The 19806-nt window shown below is 48.0% G+C and overlaps 2 protein-coding genes across 5 annotated transcripts; one reads left to right on the forward strand and one right to left on the reverse strand.

Annotated features, from left to right (window-relative positions):
- The first annotated feature begins 169 nt into the window (after positions 1 to 169).
- prrt1 (proline-rich transmembrane protein 1) lies at positions 170 to 5956 on the forward strand. The gene is made up of 4 exons (XM_086177605.1): positions 170 to 422; positions 2038 to 2372; positions 2499 to 2690; positions 3498 to 5956. Exons 1-4 carry the CDS (start codon positions 404 to 406, stop codon positions 3672 to 3674), a joined length of 723 nt encoding a protein of 240 aa, XP_086033731.1. The 5' UTR covers positions 170 to 403; the 3' UTR covers positions 3675 to 5956.
- A 3644-nt stretch (positions 5957 to 9600) lies between these two features.
- tmem268 (transmembrane protein 268) lies at positions 9601 to 19770 on the reverse strand. 4 transcript variants are annotated; one of them, XM_086177600.1, is made up of 10 exons: positions 19485 to 19770; positions 16902 to 17034; positions 16518 to 16700; positions 15912 to 16006; positions 15544 to 15651; positions 14603 to 14755; positions 13128 to 13238; positions 12389 to 12478; positions 10928 to 11149; positions 9601 to 10839 (listed from the first exon to the last, which is right to left on the reverse strand). In XM_086177600.1, exons 2-10 carry the CDS (start codon positions 17029 to 17031, stop codon positions 10672 to 10674), a joined length of 1260 nt encoding a protein of 419 aa, XP_086033726.1. In that variant the 5' UTR covers positions 17032 to 17034; positions 19485 to 19770; the 3' UTR covers positions 9601 to 10671. The 4 variants fall into 4 exon arrangements, with proteins under 4 accessions (XP_086033726.1, XP_086033727.1, XP_086033728.1 ...); XM_086177601.1 differs by lacking the exon at positions 16518 to 16700; XM_086177602.1 differs by lacking the exons at positions 16518 to 16700; positions 19485 to 19770 and adding an exon at positions 16091 to 16173 and having other exon boundaries at positions 16902 to 16971.
- Between the last annotated feature and the right edge of the window lie 36 nt (positions 19771 to 19806).

The raw sequence follows: 19806 nt of genomic DNA on the forward strand, positions 1-19806 counted from the left end.
AAAAAAACCCTTTGCAAGAAATCACCCCGAATATCCCCACGGTCATGTGTGCGTGCGTGTGCGTGGATGGAGGGGAGTTCGACCGGTCCGGACTGTCGCTTTAAGGCCGCCGGTCGATCCCCGCGTCCGGTCGGTATTCGGTGACGCTTCACCGGAAGGAGCCCGGTTCGAGAGAGAGAGAGAGAGAGAGTCTCGGACCCGGACGGACGCGCCGGCAAACCTCGCGTTACTCGGGACGAGACCGTCCGTGGACCCCCCCACGCCCCCCCCCCCCCCCCCTCACCACCGCCTCCGTCGGGATGCGGACGTCCTGAGGATGCGTCGACGGTAAAGCACCGGAGTCTGCACCGGGAACCGGATTTAAAAAACACAAAAATCAAAGGAGGACGGAAGATCGGAAGGGATGTCGTCGGAAAAACACGGTGAGTGGGGTGGAGTGGGTGCGGAGGAGGGGAAGTGGCGCATTTCGGAGCTGCGGCGCATCTTCCCGGTCCTCCCGCCGGAAACACGGATGCGGACGGAGGAGCGCCTCCATCTTTCCGTGCGGGTGCAGCTGCGGGGGGTGCGGGGACCCCGGTTTGGACAGATGACCACACCTTGACGTGGCCCTGAACCCCCCCAAACCGTCCCAGAGGCGTTTCCACGCGTGTTTTTCTCCCCCCCCCCCCCTCCCCTGGTGTTTGCATCCTGCAGGTCCAAGGCCTTCAGATCCAGACAAAGAGCTTCTTCTTCTTCTTCTTCTCCTTCTTCTTCTTCTTCTCTCCAGAGACCTCCTCCCCTGTTTCCTATTTTTAACCCTCTGCAGATGGAGGTCTCAGAGTGAGTCAGTCTGCGACCCCACGCTCATTGTTCTCGCCGGCCGCCATTTCCGAGAACACGCCGTGTTTCTTCCGAGCGTGTGGCCGGCGTCGGGAGGAGACCCTGGAGATGTTGAGATGTTGCAGCCACACACACACACACACACACACACACACAGACACACACACTGCTGTGACGTCCCTGCAGCTCCAGGGCGAGAAGTTTATTCTTGGTTGGATGAAAGTGGAGAAATCAGCGAGATGGTTGCATTTATTATTCAGTTGTGGAGGAGATTCACAGCCCCTCTGTCAGGGTCTGCTCCACCCTCTGGGCTGGGATCTTCTCCATCCCTTGGGTTGGGATCTTCTCCATCCCTTGGGTTGGGATCTTCTCAATCTTCTGGATCAGGGTCTCTTCCATCCTCCAGGTTGGGATCTTCTCCATCCCTTCGATTGGGATCTTCTCAATCTTCTGGATCAGGGTCTCCTCCATCCTCCAGGTTGGGATCTTCTCCATCCCTTAGGTTGGGATCTTCTCCATCTCCCGGGTCAAGGTCCGCCCAACTGCTGCACCATTACTGTTTTAGGGATGGAGTTGATGACCTTTGACCTCTGCTGGGCTGAAGTCCTTCACCACCTGGTCTCTACTTCATCTTCTTCCACTGTCAACATGACTCACGTGCTTTGTATGTTTGCTTCTGACTTCCTGTCCCAGAGTTCTGTCTGTCCTGTGATTGGCCGGCAATCGCTCGGAAAACGAGACACACGGGAAATAAAACGGGGGGGAAAAAGCCGCGATCGGCGTCGGGAGGCTTTTATTTGGAAAGTCTGCAAGCTTTATGTTTGTCATGATCTCAGCGAGCAAAGCGTCTCCGGAGCTTCCGGGTCGTTGGATCGCACGAGCAAAACGGACGTCTCGCCGTGGATTCCTACGTTTCAAAAAGCCGCTTCGACCTTTTGGGAGGCGTCCCTTCACGCCGCCCCCTCCGCGGCCATTTCTGCTCCACTTCCTGCTCGTGACGGTTATGTAAAAAGACCCCGACGGCACGCGTCGTCATCTCTCCTCCCCCTTTTCCTCATGTGCTCGTCGGGACGGATGAGCGCGAAACGTGACCGAATCCCCGCTTTGAGGGAGGAGGGTGGAAGTGGAAACGTCGACCTCCAGAATATCCGGTTCCATCCGAGCTGAGAGCCCCGTCTTCTCCCGCCTCGCCCCACTTCCGCTTTCCTCCTCCTCCAGGTTTCGATGACTCCGGCCGTCAGGCGATGCAGCCTCCTCCGTACCTCCCGGGGCCGCAGGACCCCAACGTCCCCCAGCACCCGGGCATGCCGGCGCCGGGGGCCCAGCCCAACTACCCGCCGCCGCCCCCGCCGCCCGGCTCCGAAGGTTACCTCCAGGAAACCCAGTTCCACTGCGGCACGCTGGGACCGCCGGGGGCCCAGCAGGGCTACACCATCCAGACCCAGGGCCCCGGGGCCGCCGTACCTCACCCCCCAGTGGGATACCTCCACCCGGGATACCCGCTGCAGCTGCAGCCCTGCACGGCCTACGTCCCCGTGTACCCCATGGCCTCGGTGAGTCCCGTTGTTATTAGCCTCCGCCTCCCTCGGCTAACAGATTAGCCTCCTCAGAGCCACGCCTGCATCCACCGCTACCGTATCTGCTGACCTTCTCCACGCCCCCCCCCGCCTCTGCTCCAGGGACAGCCGTACATGCCGGCCGCCGCCGGCCACCCGGCGATCCCCCCCGGCCAGATCCACCCCATGCAGATGCCCCCCAGCATCACCCTGATGGACCGCCGGCCGCCGCACGACTACCTGCCCATCGCCGTGCTCACCACCGTCTGCTGCTTCTGGCCCACCGGCATCATCGCCATCATCAAGGCGGTGCAGGTCAGTGCTTTTCGGGCGGGAGGCGTGAATTTAACGAGTCGCTGAAACCCGGCGAGATGCATTTCGGCGTCAAATGCATGCTAGTGCTAGCCCACTTGCTAACGCCACCGCTCACACCGCCCCACGTCGGGCTTGCGATTGAATTGAGCAGATCAATAATCCCGCCGAATCCTCTGTGTTATGACCGAGGGTCCTTACCAAACAACAACCTGGCCTGGCGACGACTTTATGTAAACATACCAGTGAACACTTTTTAAAACGCTTGTTTTCTGAATGGAGTTTGGCATTGGGGGGGTTAGCTGGCGGGTAGACAGATCGACGCTCTAGGAAGCAGCTCGGTGCCGCAGGACGAAGAAAACCAGGACCGGGTCAGGGGTTTCAGGGAACCCTCTAAAGACGCGGCATCACATCCCCGGCTGTGGCGTTCAACTCTGTCACGGACGCCTCCGGCGGGGCAGAGCGCTGACTAACATACGGGACGCGTTACGTAACCGCGCCATTGTAGGGGGGAACCAGAGGGGTGGTTTAGTGCCGGGGGTCTACTCGGCCTGAGCTGAGCCGACACACTGTGTGTGTGTGTGTGTGTGTGTGTGTGTGTGTGTCTGTGAGTGTGTGTGTGTGTGTGTGTGTGTGTGTGTGTGTGTGTGTGCTTGCCGTTGCCGTGCTGCAGAGGAATCGATCCATTCAGTCTTTTCGCTGTTCCAGCTCCCACTCCTGCGCCTCCATGTTACGTAACACCCTATTTTTCTAATTTCTCTCCTCTCCCACATTTCCGCCCCCCCCTTCAACCCGACCCGCGTCACGTAGGTGCGTACGGCCATCGCCAGGGGCGACATGGTGACAGCGGAAATCGCCTCCCGGGAGGCGCGTAACTTCTCCTTCATCAGCCTGGCCGTGGGCATCGCCTCCATCGTGCTGTGCACCATCCTCACCGTGGTCGTCATCATCGCGTCGCAGCATCACGACGACGACTGGGAGCCGTAGCCGCCGGCGCCGTGGGACCGACGGCGTGGAGGGGCGGGCGGGCGGGCGGGCGGGCGGGGGGTCAGAGGACGCACGCCACGCCGTGTGTTAGCCTGTTATTTGCTGTCAGTCAGGTTGGGCGGCAGAGGAAGGGGGGGGGTCGGTGATAATGCTCTCAAACTGCTATAGCTTGCTGCTACACAGGACACACACACACACACACACACACACCCACACACACACTGAAAACAGCCAATCATAGATTCAAATGAAGCTCAGTTTTCCCATTAACAGAGGCATATTTCGGCGGCCTCTCCTCATTATCCATTCATCCGACGCTGATTAATTCATAGGACATTTGCCGATGGGGGGTGGGGTGTGTGTGTGTGTGTGTGTGTGTGTGGGGGGGGCTCACATGCGGACACTGCCGTGCACGTGCGTGTCGGCGTGCATGTGCGTTCGTCTCTCAAACATCCGTCCATGCAACGGGAGTCAGTGCTGGTGCACTTGCATAACTACGGGACTGATTTAAAGCGATGAGGCGTGTGTGTGTGTGTGTGTGTGTGTGTGTGTGTGTGTGTGTGTGTGTGTGTGAGAGGGGGTGATCAATATCCATGTATTGCACCAAATGGAGACGGGACTGACAGAGATATAGTACTATAACCAAACTCAGAGTATTTATTGGAGGTTGTCTCTGTGTTTCATGGACATTTTAGCCGCATTATAGATGAAACCTTATGTATTATATATTAATATTGTCCGTTTATTTCTTGCGTGTTGCCGATGGATCTGCTCGGCCGGTTCCAGCCGCGCTCATCCCCTCTCATCTCCAGTTGTCGTCGCTTAAAAACGGACACTCGGAAACCGGCTCCAGTTTCAGCGAAGCCGTGCAGCTGCTTGTGGTTCTTCTAGTGCATGATGTATTAACTATATATGTGTGTGTATATACACATGTATATATATATTTCTATGTATATAAGCTAGTGCAGCTCGTCTCCCGGCTGGCGATGGGGGCGCTCCCTAGCGTGTTTGGTGCAGTATTTTTCAGAGAGTGCATCCAGATGTATCCCAAAGCTGTTTTGCCGGTGTTGTCCAAGCGCTCCGGCCCTTTATCGTGTCGTCTTCGCCGTCCGGTCGCCGTATGTTCGGCCTTCGGCGTGCGTTCGGACCGCAGCAGGACAAACCCCGGGTGCGCTGACGTGAATGTTTCCCCGTGGACGGAAGAGATTCTACCGTTACCGTATCGTCGCACCTTTGTCTTCATGAAGTCCACGACCCCTTTTTCTTGGACGTCGTGACCGCCGCGCTTCTGCCGCACCCTTCCCCCTCCTCAACGTCACAGGGATATTTTTAAGATCGTCATGCAGAGATAGTCATAACGATAAAAGGAATATATGGAGTTGCTTTTAAAAAAGAAGAGTATTATTATAATTAGGATTATTACTGCCGTTAGTATTGTTTTAATTCATTTACTTGTTAAATGAAACACGTGAGATTATTAATATTTTTTTTTGTGAATTCTATTTCTATAATAATGTTAAGTGGTGGAGAGCGTCACGTGACATGAACAACAATCAAAAAAGTGTGTATGGTTGAAATAGGCATATATGTTTGTGTGTGTGTGTGAAATCAGGGGTACACACTTGACTGGGACAGTTTGGTGGTGACATTATCATTATTATAAAATTATTTCCTCAAGCTGTGATGAGGAAAATGATGCGATGCACACAAAGATGGCAGTAAATTTAAAATTATATAAAAAAAAAAAAAAAAAGCCCATCACGTTTTCTAAAACCTTTTTAATCTGGTTGCAGTGTTTGTGCTACGCTAACCGTTAGCTTCCTATTTAAAGCATCGCTTGTGGTTAAATCAGCACGGAGCTGGTGTGTGTTCTGATATACAGGCGGCTCGTGCAACGATTGCGTGTGTGTGCGCGTGTGTGTGTGTGTGTGTGTGTTTATATGCACCAGATAGCAATTCCCAGCATACCCGTTGTATTTGGCGCCAGGCCGTCTCTCCTGCTGTGCTCTTTTTTTTCCGATAGCCTTGTTTCTGCCGAGCCGGAGGACGGCATCCCTCCTTTTTTCTTTCCTTTTAATTCCTTTTAATTTCCCTTTCAAGCCTGTAAATGCGCCGGTGGTTTGTGCAGAGAGTTGGCCGTCGGGCCTGGCGGCGGCGGCGGCGGCGGCGTTCCCGAGGTCCTCCTGGGGTTCGTGGTGATTATTCATGGATGTGTTGCACATGAACTGGTTATTTCTGACTTTGGTTGTTTTCAGCAGTGAATAAAAAAAAAAAAGAAGCTACATCTTGTGAGCGACGAAGGCGCCGCGCCTCCTTCTTCGGGTGTGTGTTTCACCTCCATCTTCCTCCAGCCCCTGCTCGTTCCATCACCGAGACGCTATTTATAGCTGACCCGCTCCCTCCATCCCTCCATCCCTCCATCCCTTCCTCCTCTCTTCTTCCCCATGTCTGTCAGAAGCGTCAGTCCTCCCTCTTCATCTTGGGCTTTGCATCCGTACCTCCAAAACCTCTGTTCAAGGAAACGCTCCCTATCTTCTCCAAACTCCAAGCTAACGGTGATGGCGGCGCTGGGTCCTTCCCCTTGAGGGATTCCTCATCGAGCACCGGCGTTAAAACCCTGATTTGAAACAAAGAATTCTCCACAAAACACCAATATTATGCTGGATTTAACAATTTTGTGCATCATTTGATGAAAGGCCACCCAGAATGCATTGCAGAGGCGGAGGTTGCAGATCGACGTTTGTTTTGAACATCCCTCCCTAGCTTGTAGCTCCTTGTTGACTTGAATTTCCTCACTTGAAGACGTTTCACCCCTCAGTTCTACTGACCTACGGGGAGTTTCCCGATAAAACTGCCAGGTTTTTTGGGCGGGAAGTGAAGAAATTCAAGTCCGGTTCCCCGAGACCAGAAGATTTAGATCAGATCTTAACCATGTAGCATGTAGCATGTAGCCTTTTCCCCCGTCCTTCTGTTGTTTCTGCTGCTCCCAGTCGCTGTAATCACCTGGCGGGCCGAGTGCGGCCACCCGTCGGCCCGCCGGGAGCATCACGCCGACGGAAACATGGCCGGGGGGGGAGGAGGAAGCAAAAGACGGGAGCCGGTCCAGCCTCGGTGCAGGATCACAGATGGTCATTTAACCTCCTGCCGAGAGCCGGCGTCTCTGAGATCATTTAACCGGGCTTCACGCTGCATCTCCCTCCTCTCTGCCAGCCGGCTCCGCTTCCCCATCCGGGTCCTCAAGAACAAACGAGCCGCCGGCGGAGAAGAATCCCGGAAACCGGAGCCGAGCCTCCGAGCGTCGGTGAACACCGGCGTCTCCCGTTCCAGCTTCTTTCTCCCGCCTCCCCTGCGTGTAATAGAGGAAGTATTTATATCTCAGAGTGGGAAAGTAACCCGGGCAACGGCGACCGTTACCGTGGGGGGGGGGAAGCTCCCGGACAATGTTCCCTCTCATTTTTCATACGTCTACAACCTCCCTGAGGACCAACTGTGAGCAACATTAGACGTGCACGCTGTGGCCACTCCGTGGATCATAGCTTCCATTTAGTCCATAGTTTCCTTTTTCTTTAGCTTCGCTGCATTTTTTTGCAGAGCAGACCTTTCTCACTCGAAAAAGGAAAAAAAATCTCACCCGGTTTCACCGCTGGTTCTTCTACGTGCACGTGCTCCGACGGACGTTCCAACTTAAAAAGAACCGCATTTTTCACCTCCTGCTCATTTCGCCATGATAAGGGGTTAGCATGTTAGCATTAGCGTCACTTAACTCCGCCACGCTGTTATTATTGTTATACAGCGTCATACAATTGGCCGGACGCCTGTAACTCACAGAGTAACACAGTGAAATGCTACAGAATAAAAATGTTATACAGTGATCCCTCGCTATAACGCGGTTTACTTTTCACGGTTTCGCTACTTCACGGATTTGCACGGTGCATCGTGTTCTGCACTCCGATTGGCTAAAAAGTCACTCCACTTCTTCTCTACCTGTGCGTCAATAACGTTGCAGTTTAATATGCACACGTACGTAAAACAGCTTGGCAAATTTACATGACATACGTGCAAATTCTCTCGCAGTTTCGAGTTTCTCTAAAACCCATCATGTTGACAAAACGCTCTGGAGCAACAAAAGGGCCCAAAAGGCAGCGGAAGATGCTATCTATGGCAGATAAAGTTAAACTTCTGGACATGCTAAGGAAAGCTAAAAGCTATGCGGCTGTAGGTCGGCATTACGGAATGAATGAATCTTCCGTTCGTTCCGTAAAGAAGGAAGAAAAAAACATAAGGACGACAGCAGCGATATATCATAGAATATTTAATAGTATAGTAATTGTAAAAATAAATAAAGGTTTCTACTTCACGGATTTTGCCTATCATGGGTTCTTTTTGGAACGTAACCCCCGCGAAAAACAAGGGTTTACTGTATTAATAACTTATTTGCATTTGCTCACGGCGCTGGATAGGTTTTCTTGTGCTGAGGGTGTGCGAGCAGCGCCAAATTGCGCATCTTAGAGGGAACATTGTTTCCAGATCAGGATTCTGCTGCCGTGGAACGAGTCTGACGCGTGAATGAGTGACTGAATGCTAACATGAGGGTCAAAGGTCGAAGGTCACAACATGAGGCCCTCTGATTGGTCCGGGCCAGGGGTCGGCGACCCGCGGTTCTTGTTTGACCCCCCCTCCCCAGCATCTTTTGAAAATAATTGAGTGTTTCATTAAAATGTATTTTATCTTTTTATTGTATTTTTTTTTTAAATGTCATTTTAAATTCGAAGATGATGATCATCTTGTAACATCTAAATTAAACGCGTTCAAATATTTTTTGGTCGCTCTTAATAAGCGACTGCACGCGCCAGTAAAAGGATGACAGGTGGATTTCAGGTCAGATTTTTTTTTTTTCATAAATACAAGAACAGGTTGAGGAACATCTAGAGAGGTGATGGTATGTTCTGGAAAGAAGAGGAATGAAGGAAAGTTGCAGCAGGACAGAATATTTGTGTGTGAATGAGAGGAACTCGGGTGGAAGGCTGAGGCTGCAGGGGGTGGAGATCAAGAAGTTGGAGGATTTCAGGTATTTTGGGTCAACAGTCCAGAGTGTGGAAAGCAGAATGGGTGGAGAAAGTGTCAGATAGAAGACTATAATCAAAATCTATGTAATGAGCTATTCCTTTAAAAAATACATGACCAACAGCAGGAGATTCATGAAGAAAAACAATGCCTCCGTTGTGTCACCTCAGTTCTCCGTGCATTTTGTTGTATTTGAGTCTCATCTTGGCAGCAAAAGTTGCCGCGTCCACACGGACCGTAAGAAATGGTCCATTTTTCTTGGAAAACCCGACACTCCATGTCCACTTTTGTCTTTTTTGACAACGACATCTCGCCGATGAAGGTGTCGGGTCCGACGGTAAAGCGGTTACGTTTCTAACAATAAGTAAAAATGTTATTTACAGAACCGGAAGCTGCATTGCTGCCACCTGCTGTAAGTTGTGAGTCACATGGTGTTGAGCCGTGATGCTAACACTGACTAAAACAGTGCAACCCTAGCAGATAATATAGGAACTGCATTTGTATTAAAAAAAAGTCGTTTTTACAGATTTTTTACACAGGCCAGATCGGACCTCCTGGCGGGCCGGTACTGGCCCGCGGGCCGGACGTTTGACACCCAAGAAAACGTGATTATAATCAAAAGACAGGAGGCAGAACTGGAGGTCGCAGGGATGTAGACGTTGAGGTTCGTCTTTGGGAGCGACCAGGATGGAGAGGATCAGGAAGGAGTCCATCAGAGGGACGGCATACGGTAGATGTTCCAGACATAGACTGAAATGGTTGGGATAGTGAATATATTGGTAGAAGGATGCTGGGATTGGAGGTCTAGAGGAAGACCAAAGAGAAGATTGATGGCCGTCATGAGAGAGGAGGATCCAGAGAACAGGGTTAGATGGAGAAGGTGGATTTGCTGTGGCGACCCCTGAAGGGAAAAGACCAAAGGAGAAGAAGAAGACTGACTAAATATACATATTTTGTGTTATGAATGAATGAATGAATGAATGTATTTAACCTCAGCTGTTGAAATATTCTGCTCAAAAAAATAAAGGGAACATATAAACAACACAATGTAACTCCAAGTCAGTCACACTTGTGTGAAATCAAACTGAAATCAAACTAAGGAAGCAACACGGATTCGTTTTGACTTGTTTTAAGGGCATTACATCATCGTTGGATCAGCCTGTCATGTGTTTTTACACTTTCATTTGGAGTGTGACTCCAAATCCAGACCTCCATGGCTTCATACATTCGATTTCCATTGATCATTTTGGTGTGATTTTGTTGTCAGCACATTCAACTATCTAAAGAACAACATAATTCATAAGAATACTTGATTCATTCAGTTTTAGGATGTGTATTTTTAGTGTTCCCTTTATTTTGATGAGCAGTGTAGATTTATTTTTTTGGAGTTCAAATTAAACCTTCATTAAATTACTAATAAAATGAGTTTCCCAGGGCGTTCTGTGCAATATAATATTACCTGTATATAGTATATACAGGTAATAAATAAATACAATTACGTGTATATATATATGTATATACTATATACACCCACACACACACACACACACATATATATGTAAACATTTTATATATACATATATATGTATATATATATGTATATATAAAAAAAATCACATTTTTTTTTAATTTATTTTAATTGTTTTAAATCTCTTCTCAGTAGAAGCCAAGAGGATACTGTTGCAACTATGCAAAGAATAAAGTATTTCATGAGGATACTTGATTCCTTTAGATCTACAATGTGTTATTTTAATGTTCCCTTCATTTTTTTGGAGCGATGTATAAAGTCCCCGACAGACCCGTCTTCGGCTCCCAACCGAAGGACGCATCCGTTTGTTTACTGCGAGTATTTTCCTGCGGTGGCTGCAAACACAAATCAATCCATCTGCAGAAACGCGAAGCTCCTCAAGTAATCCGATTACTCCTCCGCCTGCTACCGGAGGACCTTGGTTTTGATGTACTGGCAGAGGCAGAGGGGTGCGGCGGCGCAGTGGTTCCTGCGGGGCCGGAGGCGGTAGTTGGACGGTCCCGACAACCTCCGCGACACCAGCAGCCTCGCGTAGGCGGCGCTGTAGGTCATCAGGAGCCGGCGAGCTTTGGCCTGACGGGAGAGGAGAACGCTGAGAACGTCTGCGGCGCCGGTGGCAAGGTCGGTCGGGTTCGGTTTTTACGCTTTTGCCGTTTCTCACTTGAGCCGGTAAGGAGGCCTCGGGGACGAGGCTGCGGTTGACGGTGACTTTGGCGCCACCGAGCCCTCCGGAGGAGGAAGGGCGGTCCGTGTCCTCGCTCCCCAGCAGAGGCCGCTGCTCCGGGGACGCCCGCTCCACGTCGTCCTCGCCGCCGCCGCCGCCCGCCGCCACGGGCACCTCGGTCACGAGGATCAGGTGGGAGAGTTTGTTCTTCAGCTTGTTCTGGGAGCAGAGAGGTCATACAGGTCATACAGGTGAGGTTCAGCAAGAGTCAAAGCGTTTATTGTCACATATTTTCCTGTACAGTAAACCCTTGTTTTTGGTGGGGGTTACGCTCCAAAAAGAAGCCGTGAGAGGCAAAATCCAAAGTAGAAACCTTTTTTTTTTTTTTTTTACAATTATTATACAATTAAATACCCTATTATACATTGAAAAGAAAGAACAAACCATTTTACAGGGTCTATCATTTGTTTCACAAATAAAAGTACTGTACTTTGGAAATGTTTTTTTCAACAAATAACTTCTGTACTGTCAAATAATAATTTTAATCATCAATGTGAACAGAAGGCTTCAAATTGCGGAGATTAGCACCGCCCACCGCGACCCGAGGAATTGGATTAAACGGGAGAAAATTAAAAATGATTATGAAAAAAATTGCGGACAGTTGCAACCCTTTTTGCATCCTTATTAAAACTTATCGCTGCCGTCGTCCTTATGTTTTTTTCTTCCTTCTTTATGGAACGAACGGAAGATTAATTCATTCCGTAATGCCGACCTACAGCCGCATAGCTTTTAGCTTCCCTTAGCATGTCCAGAAGTTTAACTTTATCTGCCATAGATAGCATCTTAGATAGATAGCATAAGATAGCATCTTAGATAGATAGCATCGTAGATAGATAGCATAAGATAGCATCTTAGATAGATAGCATCTTAGAGATAGCATAAGATAGCATCTTAGATAGATAGCATCTAGATAGCATCTGCGATAGATAGCATCTTCCGCTGCCTTTTGGGCCCTTTTGTCGCTCCAGAGCGTTTTGTCAACATTATGGGTTTTAGAGAAACTCGAAATTGATAAGATAAGATAAGAACAACTTTATTAATCCCAAAGGAAATTGTTGTGCCAGCGTTACAGAAAATATAACAGTGATAAATAATAAAAAGAAGAAGGCAGAATTAGAAATAAAAATAAACTATAAAGTGTCTCAGTGAAACTATAAAGTGTCTTAGTAAACAAGCGATAAAACTATAAGTGTCTTAGTAACAAGTGAGGTAAGGAGTGCACAATAGTGTGATAAAAGGAAAAATTGTAGTGTAGCTGTTATGAAATGAAGTGTTATGAAGTGCTAAGGATGAGCGCACTTTTAGTGGCCGGTAAACTTTACACGTGCAAGAACGCTAAAAACGCTCAAATGCTTTTCTGACATGCCCGAGGGTTGGACCACGGCCTCCTCGGCCCACCTGAACATCACTTGGCATGAAGCTGTGCTCCTCCAGAGCTTCGGTGAGGCTCTTCAGACAGCGGGACATGTCCCAGTACACCAGGTAGAGCTGCAGACAACAGAAAACCAAAGTTTAGATGTTTTGTTTTTTTTAATCTTCTTATTCGTCGCTTAACTCCAACATGGAGATAGTGTCTCTGACTCTGACCCCCCCCCTTTTTGTATATATATATATATATCTATATATAGTATATCTTCAACCTCCTGCTGATTCAATCACCCTCTCAAACACACGATTAGCTGCGCTAATTGATGGCTGGAAAGCAAAACCTCCTATCTGAAAAAAAAAAAACCACTTTTTTCAGGAAACATTTCATTTGATTATAGTATAGTCTTTGTTAAAGATATTCAAGAATATTCTGTTGTTCACAGACTATATTTCTATGTTATGATTTAAAAATACATAGCGTGTATTTTCACCACTGACAATGCAGTGTTTTTTTTCCTAATTTTTCTGCTTTATTGTGCACAAAGGAGTTTTTTCATGTGACATTTACGCCAAAAGAAAGGGCGGGATTATCTTGCAGATAGCCTGAAAATGTGAAGCCGTCCCATTTCTCACCATCCGATGCAAAAACCCAAAATCGAAAAAATTTGCAGATAGCAGGTTTTGCATTCCAGCCGTCGAAATGTTGATAAACCTATTTGCCCGCTTCGTCCCACCGAGCGGGTTCGGACGCCGGACGCTGCTTTCGAACCTGCATGTTTCCGGAGCAGTTCTGGACCCAGTCGGCCACGGCGACCAGCAGCCGGTGCTTCTCCAGCCGTTCATTCACCTGGATCAGCCGCACGTCCAGGTTCATGTTGATCTACCAGAAAGGGGTGACGGTCAACCCTCACAAAAGTGAATTTCCGCAATGTAGAGACGTGACCATTTTGATGGTATTTACAGAAATATTTAGCCTTTACGAACCAACCCTGCACATAAATGTGCTTCGCTGCCGATTTTTTTGTTTTCTCCAGAAACATCATTCTAGGCCAGACATGTCAAACTCAGGCCCGCGGGCCAATTTTGGCCCGCACTACTATTATATTTGGCCCGTGAGATGATTTCAAATATGTATTACATCTGGCCCGCCGGCCCGTTATACAGCGCACGTACCGCTAAAGGTGCCTACACATGGAACGCGTCAAGCGTTGTGTATGTGCGACGTCAGCGACAGAGCGCAAGTCCGCGCTGAGGCGCAGAGCGTCGCGCAAGGGTGGCGTTTGATGCCTTGGCGCCCGATTTAAAACATTTTTAATTCGAGCGTCAAAACGCTGTGACGACATCTACGCGCGGCCAATAGGAGAGCGGCCGGCGCCGGGGGCGGGAGTTCCCGATGTGGAGCAGGAAGCTAAGCTTAGCTGCTGCTAAGCGCTAGCAGGGGCGCTGCCGTCCGCGACACTTTTCGTTCGTGTCTTAAAAACACGAACGGAAGGGAAATGGAGCGGGCTCGATGCGTGGCAATCGTCCCGCGATCGCATTAGCATTTTTCTACGAGTGCCGGAACTGTCTGTTTTGATTGCCGAAAATGCCGCGGCATTTGGCGATACTCGGGGCTCGAAGTGTCGGCATTTTATGTGGCCGTTTTTGATTTTTTATTATTTAATTGTAATATATTAGGATGGTTAATACAGTAGTTTACTGTATCTTAAAGATAATAAAAACATAAATAAATTGATAAAAAAAAATTGGTCTGGCCCTCGACAATGTTCTTTTTTTTAATTTTGGCCCTCTGTGAATTTGAGTTTGACACCCCTGTTCTAGGCATTTGCTCCCTCTGCTTTTTTTTTTTTTTTGCATTGTCTATCTTCAATTTCTTCCTCTTCTTGTAGCTGATGGACTTCATCTCCTCGGTGAGGTCCTCGTCTATGAAGGCGTTGATGTCGTGTCGGAGAAGCCACCTCCGCCAAGAATGCGTGCCAGCAAAGGAGATCTCGAATGTTATTTTTTACTACATTTCTATACTTTTTTTAAAAAAAAATTTAATTATTCTAATATTTTTATACTATTTTTCATCTTGGGCGAGAATACGACTTCTTCATCACAAAAAAAAAAAAAAAAAAAAAAAAGGATACTGCCAAAAAACGATAAAGAACGACAAATCGAAAGAACAGAATTACAAAAAAAAAAAATCCACAAAGGCAGGAAAGTAGCGAGGATTCACTGTGCCCTCCCGGGAGCCGGTACCTCCTTGTTGCTGTGGTGGAGAACGAAGATGATGGCGGTGGTGATGAAGATGGAGACGAGGCTGACGCAGAGGCAGAGGACCCAGTAGTCGCCGACGGTGATGTAGATCCGGAGGGTGGAGAAGGCAGAACACCACACCGCCAGGTACAGCACCTGCCGGACGCCAAAGAAAAAACAAAGTATTTAGCATTTCCTCCTCTCCAGGAGATGGAGGTTGGGTTCGATCACGTACAACGTGTACGTGATCGTCGTAGTCCAGCTTGTGACATCACGGACTACAACGTTGAGACAATCAAGACTTCATGGATAAAAAGAATTTCAAAGAATAACAGCGACTGCTGTTTTATAGACCAGAAGAGAATAATAAAGACGACTATTTTGCTATTACATCGCGGAACACCTTTTGGAGGACAAAATACAGAAATAGACTCTCGGTTTGCCTGCTCGTACCAAACCCCGCTATCAAGAACAGTCAACTGAGAACTAAAAACATTTGTAATTAAGTATCTGAAGAGCTTTAAGGAAAATATGGTGGGATTTTTTTAGAATACATCAGGGGTGTCAAATTAATTTTCATAATGGTTGGCCTCAAAGGGAAGCATGTAACGGTAACAATATAAATGTAACTAAAAGAAACCAAATCTAATGTAAAATAAATGTAACTACTCCTTAATGTTAAATAACTATGAAAAATGTTATATATGCTTTCCAATCACTCTTGAAACAGCCTTCTATCTGCATCAACTTTTCTCTTCCTGGACATTTAGGGATCATTTTTGACCGTTTATATTTCATTGTATTCCTTATTCCCCCTCCTTCCTACCATTATCTATTATTGTTATGTTTTACTTGAAACTCTGGCCCAACAATTTCCTTCGGGATGAATAAAGTTGTTCTTATTCTTATTCTTATTCTTATTCTCAGACCGGCAGGGAACATACGGGAGCCATTATGAAATGGAAGAGGGCCGAGTTGAAGACCATGTATCTCCTGACTGAAGGAACATCCAGCGCCGCTCGCAGGGGAGCCTCAAAGTCGGACGCGGGAATCTGAGAGGGAAGCAAATAAAAAAAAAAGGGGTGACCAGGAGAAGGTCCAGAGGCCACCACAAGCTGAGATGAAGACGTGGATCCACCTGCTCCCACCTGAGAAGATCACCCAGCCATTATCAGCTCTTCAACTTATTACATTACATTTGGCAGACGCTTTTATCCAAAGCGACTTACAATAGAGGACATAAAGACTGCAAATAACACTTGCTTATTTATTTAGTGTGTGTGTGTGTGTGTGTGTGTGTGTGTGTGTCTACCTGGAAGCCACTCCTCTCCAGCAAGGCGCGGCACTGAGGGAAGTCAAAGCTGGGGTTCCACATAGAGCTGCTGGGCATCGCCAGGACACACTGACCTGGTGGGCAGGAGAGAAGGGTGTGTGTGTGTGTGTGTGTGTGTGTGTGTGAGCTGAACGGGGTGTTGCCTGTAATACACACACTTATTCCAAATATGGAGAACCCTCGGGTGAAATGATGTGAAACACAGAAGCGAAGGTCTTCAGAAAAGGATGCACAACATGTCCTAGGAGAAGAAGGAGAAGGTGTTCTCCACCTCATCCACGCCCACATTTTTGCCAGAACCCACATCGTCATGCAAAGACCTGCTGAGTAAACACAGATAGGAAAGACGGGGAAGAATCCGAAGTATTTCCCTGCGTGTAAACATCCAGGTTACGTCCGTGCGTAGATGTTGCGTGCATCCCTGCTGGTGTTTCTTCACTCTGGTCGTGTTGGAGTTCCCGTTTCTTCCTTCCTGTTCCCGCTTTCGCCTCGCCGTCGGGTCTGATTTAGATTTCTCGGTTTCAGACGGACCCAAAAGTAAGGTTTGCTGGGTCGGTTCTGGCAGAAGGAGTTTCAACTCCTCACCTCCGAGTCCGAATGGGTCGAGTTCCTTGCTTCCATGGTCGAAGCGACGGTAAGAGGTCCTGCCAAGTATCTCGGGGTGTTGTTCAGGAGTGAGGGGAGGATGGAGGGGGAGGTGGACGGGTGGATCGGTGCGGCGTCTGCAGCGATGTGGACTCTGTACCGGTTTGTGGTGGTGAAGGGGAGCTGAGCCAGAAGGTGAAGCTCTCAAGTAACTGGTGGATCTACGTTTCTAACCTCACCGACCATAGGCTCATCCATCCATCCATCCATCCATCCATCCATCCATCCATCCATCCATCCATCCATCCATCCATCCATCCATCCATCCATCTAACCACCCAACAGTGTTATAGACAGTTTACAGGTATATGACTAAACCATTACCGTTCAACCATCTGGATCCAGTGACACTTGAAGTCTGGGGTTCTGTTGGTCCGGTCTGACTGATCTCCTCCTTCTCCTCCCTCTCCTCCTTCTCCTCCGTGGCGTGACAGAACCCATTCTGGGCCTCCATCGTCTCAAATCAACAAGAGCCAGAAACAAATGTCAATGAAAACTGTGGCAGCAGACAAGTGAATGAATAAGGAGGGTAAAAACAGCCTCCGAGAAGAATCGATTCATTCCACGCATCACATAGGATCTGAAAAAATACACTGGAAGACTGAGAGGGCCGTGAAAGGACCTCGTGACTGGAGGCGAGGAAATCTAAACAGGCCTGGACGTCCATTTTCACGTGAGCGCATATTTTAATAGATATAGCCGTTACACAAGTACTGTGAATGATATGTCTACTAATCAAACTCTTCTAAACATTACATTAATTATCTATCTATCTATAGATATGATTTGACTGCGATGATATTTATGGATTATTTAATTCTAACTGAAAGACCTCACTTGGCTGAAAAACTGAGTGGACATTAAAAGCTGGACACACACGGCTGTGTGAGTTTGTGATGTGCGAGTCATGAACGAATGGTTCAGAAGCTCATGAGTCGTTTTCACTGACTCATGAGTCATGATTAATCTCGATTCACTCATTAGGCTTGGCTAGTTCATTGGAAATAAGAGACCAGACATACGTGATTGTTGTACGACCACTTTTGTAACTGCATTTGTACAAATGTATTTCAAGCAACACCTCTGGTTTCTTTTTTTCGAATCACTCGGTAGCTCAGAGAATCCCTCCCGCCTCACAAAATGAACGACTCACTTAATAACTCAACAAACGGCTCACTCCATAGCTCAGAGTAGCCGTCCTCAGTCACAAAATCAACAATTTGCTCAGTAACGCAACAAATGACTTCCTCGGTAGCCTAGAGCAGAAACAGGTGACTGATTCAGTGATTCAACTGATTCAAAATCACAATTCTCTTTGGTAAATGACTTGCTTGCAAAATGAACGACTCACTTAGTAACAACAAACGACTTACTCAGTAGCCTTGAGCAGAAAACAGGTGACAAACGCAGTGACTCAATTGACTCAAAACCAGAGTCTCTTTGTTGAGTGACTTTCTCACAGAACGAACGGCTCACTTCGTAACCCAACAAACAACTCACTTTGTTGCTCAGCGAACAACTAACTCGGTAGCCTAGAGCAGAAACAGGTGACTGATTCAATTGACTCAAAATCACAATTCTCTTCGGTAAATGATTTGCTTGCAAAATTAACGACTCACTTAGTAACTCAACAAACGACTTACTCAGTAGCCTTGAGCAGAAAACAGGTGACAAACGCAGTGACTCAATTGACTCAAAACTAGAGTCTCTTTGGTGAGTGACTTTTCTCACAGAACGAACAACTCACTTCGTAACCCAACAAACAACTCACGCCGTAGCTCAGAGTACCCCCGTCGTCACAAAACAAACAACTGGCTCAGTAACTCAACGAAAAACTTACTCAGTAGCCTAGAACAGAAAACAGGTGACTGATTCAGTGACTCAACTGACTGACTCAAAATCACAATTCTCTTTGGTAAATGACTTGCTTGCAAAATGAACGACTCACTTAGTAACTCAATAAACGACTTACTCAGTAGCCTTGAGCAGAAAACAGGTGACAAACGCAGTGACTCAATTGACTCAAAACCAGAGTCTCTTTGGTGAGTGACTTTTCTCACAGAACGAACGACTCACTTCGTGACCCAACAAACAACTCACTTTGTTGCTCAGCGAACAACTAACTCGGTAGCCTAGAGCAGAAACAGGTGACTGATTCAGTGATTCAATTGACTCAAAATCACAATTCTCTTTGGTAAATGACTTGCTTGCAAAATGAACGACTCACTTAGTAACTCAACAAACGACCCACTGGGTAGCCTAGAACAGAAAACAGGTGACTAATTCAGTGACTCAACTGACTCAAAAGCACGATCATTTTGTGACAGGTGATCAAAAGAATCAAGTTTCCATCGCAGGTGTTGTGTTTATGCGCACGTGGACACACTCCTTTAAATCTTAAAGAATCATAACATCTTTGGTGTCTGTTCTTGAGATCACCACAGGCTCCAAACTAAATTTCCAGCTTCCAAAACACACATGCGTGGGATCATTGACCCAGGAAGTTCAAGTTATCTTGAGAGGAAACATGAAGACCATGTATGAGTGGGTGAGGAGCTGCAAGGGGGTCACTTCTCGGGAGGAACCGTGCCGTGACCGTGCACTGTTAGGGGAGATAAGAAGATCATTTCCGTGCTGCGTAGCTTGGAGGGCAGAAAAAGAAAGCGAAGGAGAAAAACAACCAACATCTGCTCTCCGCCTCATCTCAGATCCGTTCTGCACATTTCAGCAGTGGTGCGAGAACCTCCACCCACCCCTTCAGACTTGTTTCCCCTTTTCAAAGAAAAATATCACTCTGATACTTCCGGTTGTCATTTTAGAATAAACCCACGGACGGCGGTTGGACTCTCCATCCTGTCGGACGATGCGAAGACGCAGTGTTTGTTTGTGGATGTCTAAGATGTTTACCTTCAAGCCGGTGGAGGTGAGAGAAGGTCCACCCTGCTAGAGGCTCAATCCGCGGTTGCTTCCTGGTCACATTCGTCCGCAGAGCAGGTCATTCCTGCGGGGGTGTGTGGCTCTTTCACACATAAGTGTTTCAGACTAACCCCCTCCCTCCTTCTTCTTCCTCCTCTCCGTCTCAGCGTGTGACTCAGATCAGCCCGGCCTCATGACTCGAGGAATGCAGTTTGCGGTGCTCGGTGACGCGCCGCCGCGGAGGAACCGCCGGGTTTCGCTCCACTCGGACGGACGGTTCGTCCGCGACTGCGCTTTTCAGCTGAGGGGCCCC

Source organism: Fistularia commersonii, chromosome 30 (genome assembly GCF_037954325.1).
Source record: "Fistularia commersonii isolate RoL2024-O1a breed Wild chromosome 30, RoL_Fcom_v1.0, whole genome shotgun sequence".
In the NCBI taxonomy this organism is placed as follows: Eukaryota; Metazoa; Chordata; class Actinopteri; order Syngnathiformes; family Fistulariidae; genus Fistularia; species Fistularia commersonii.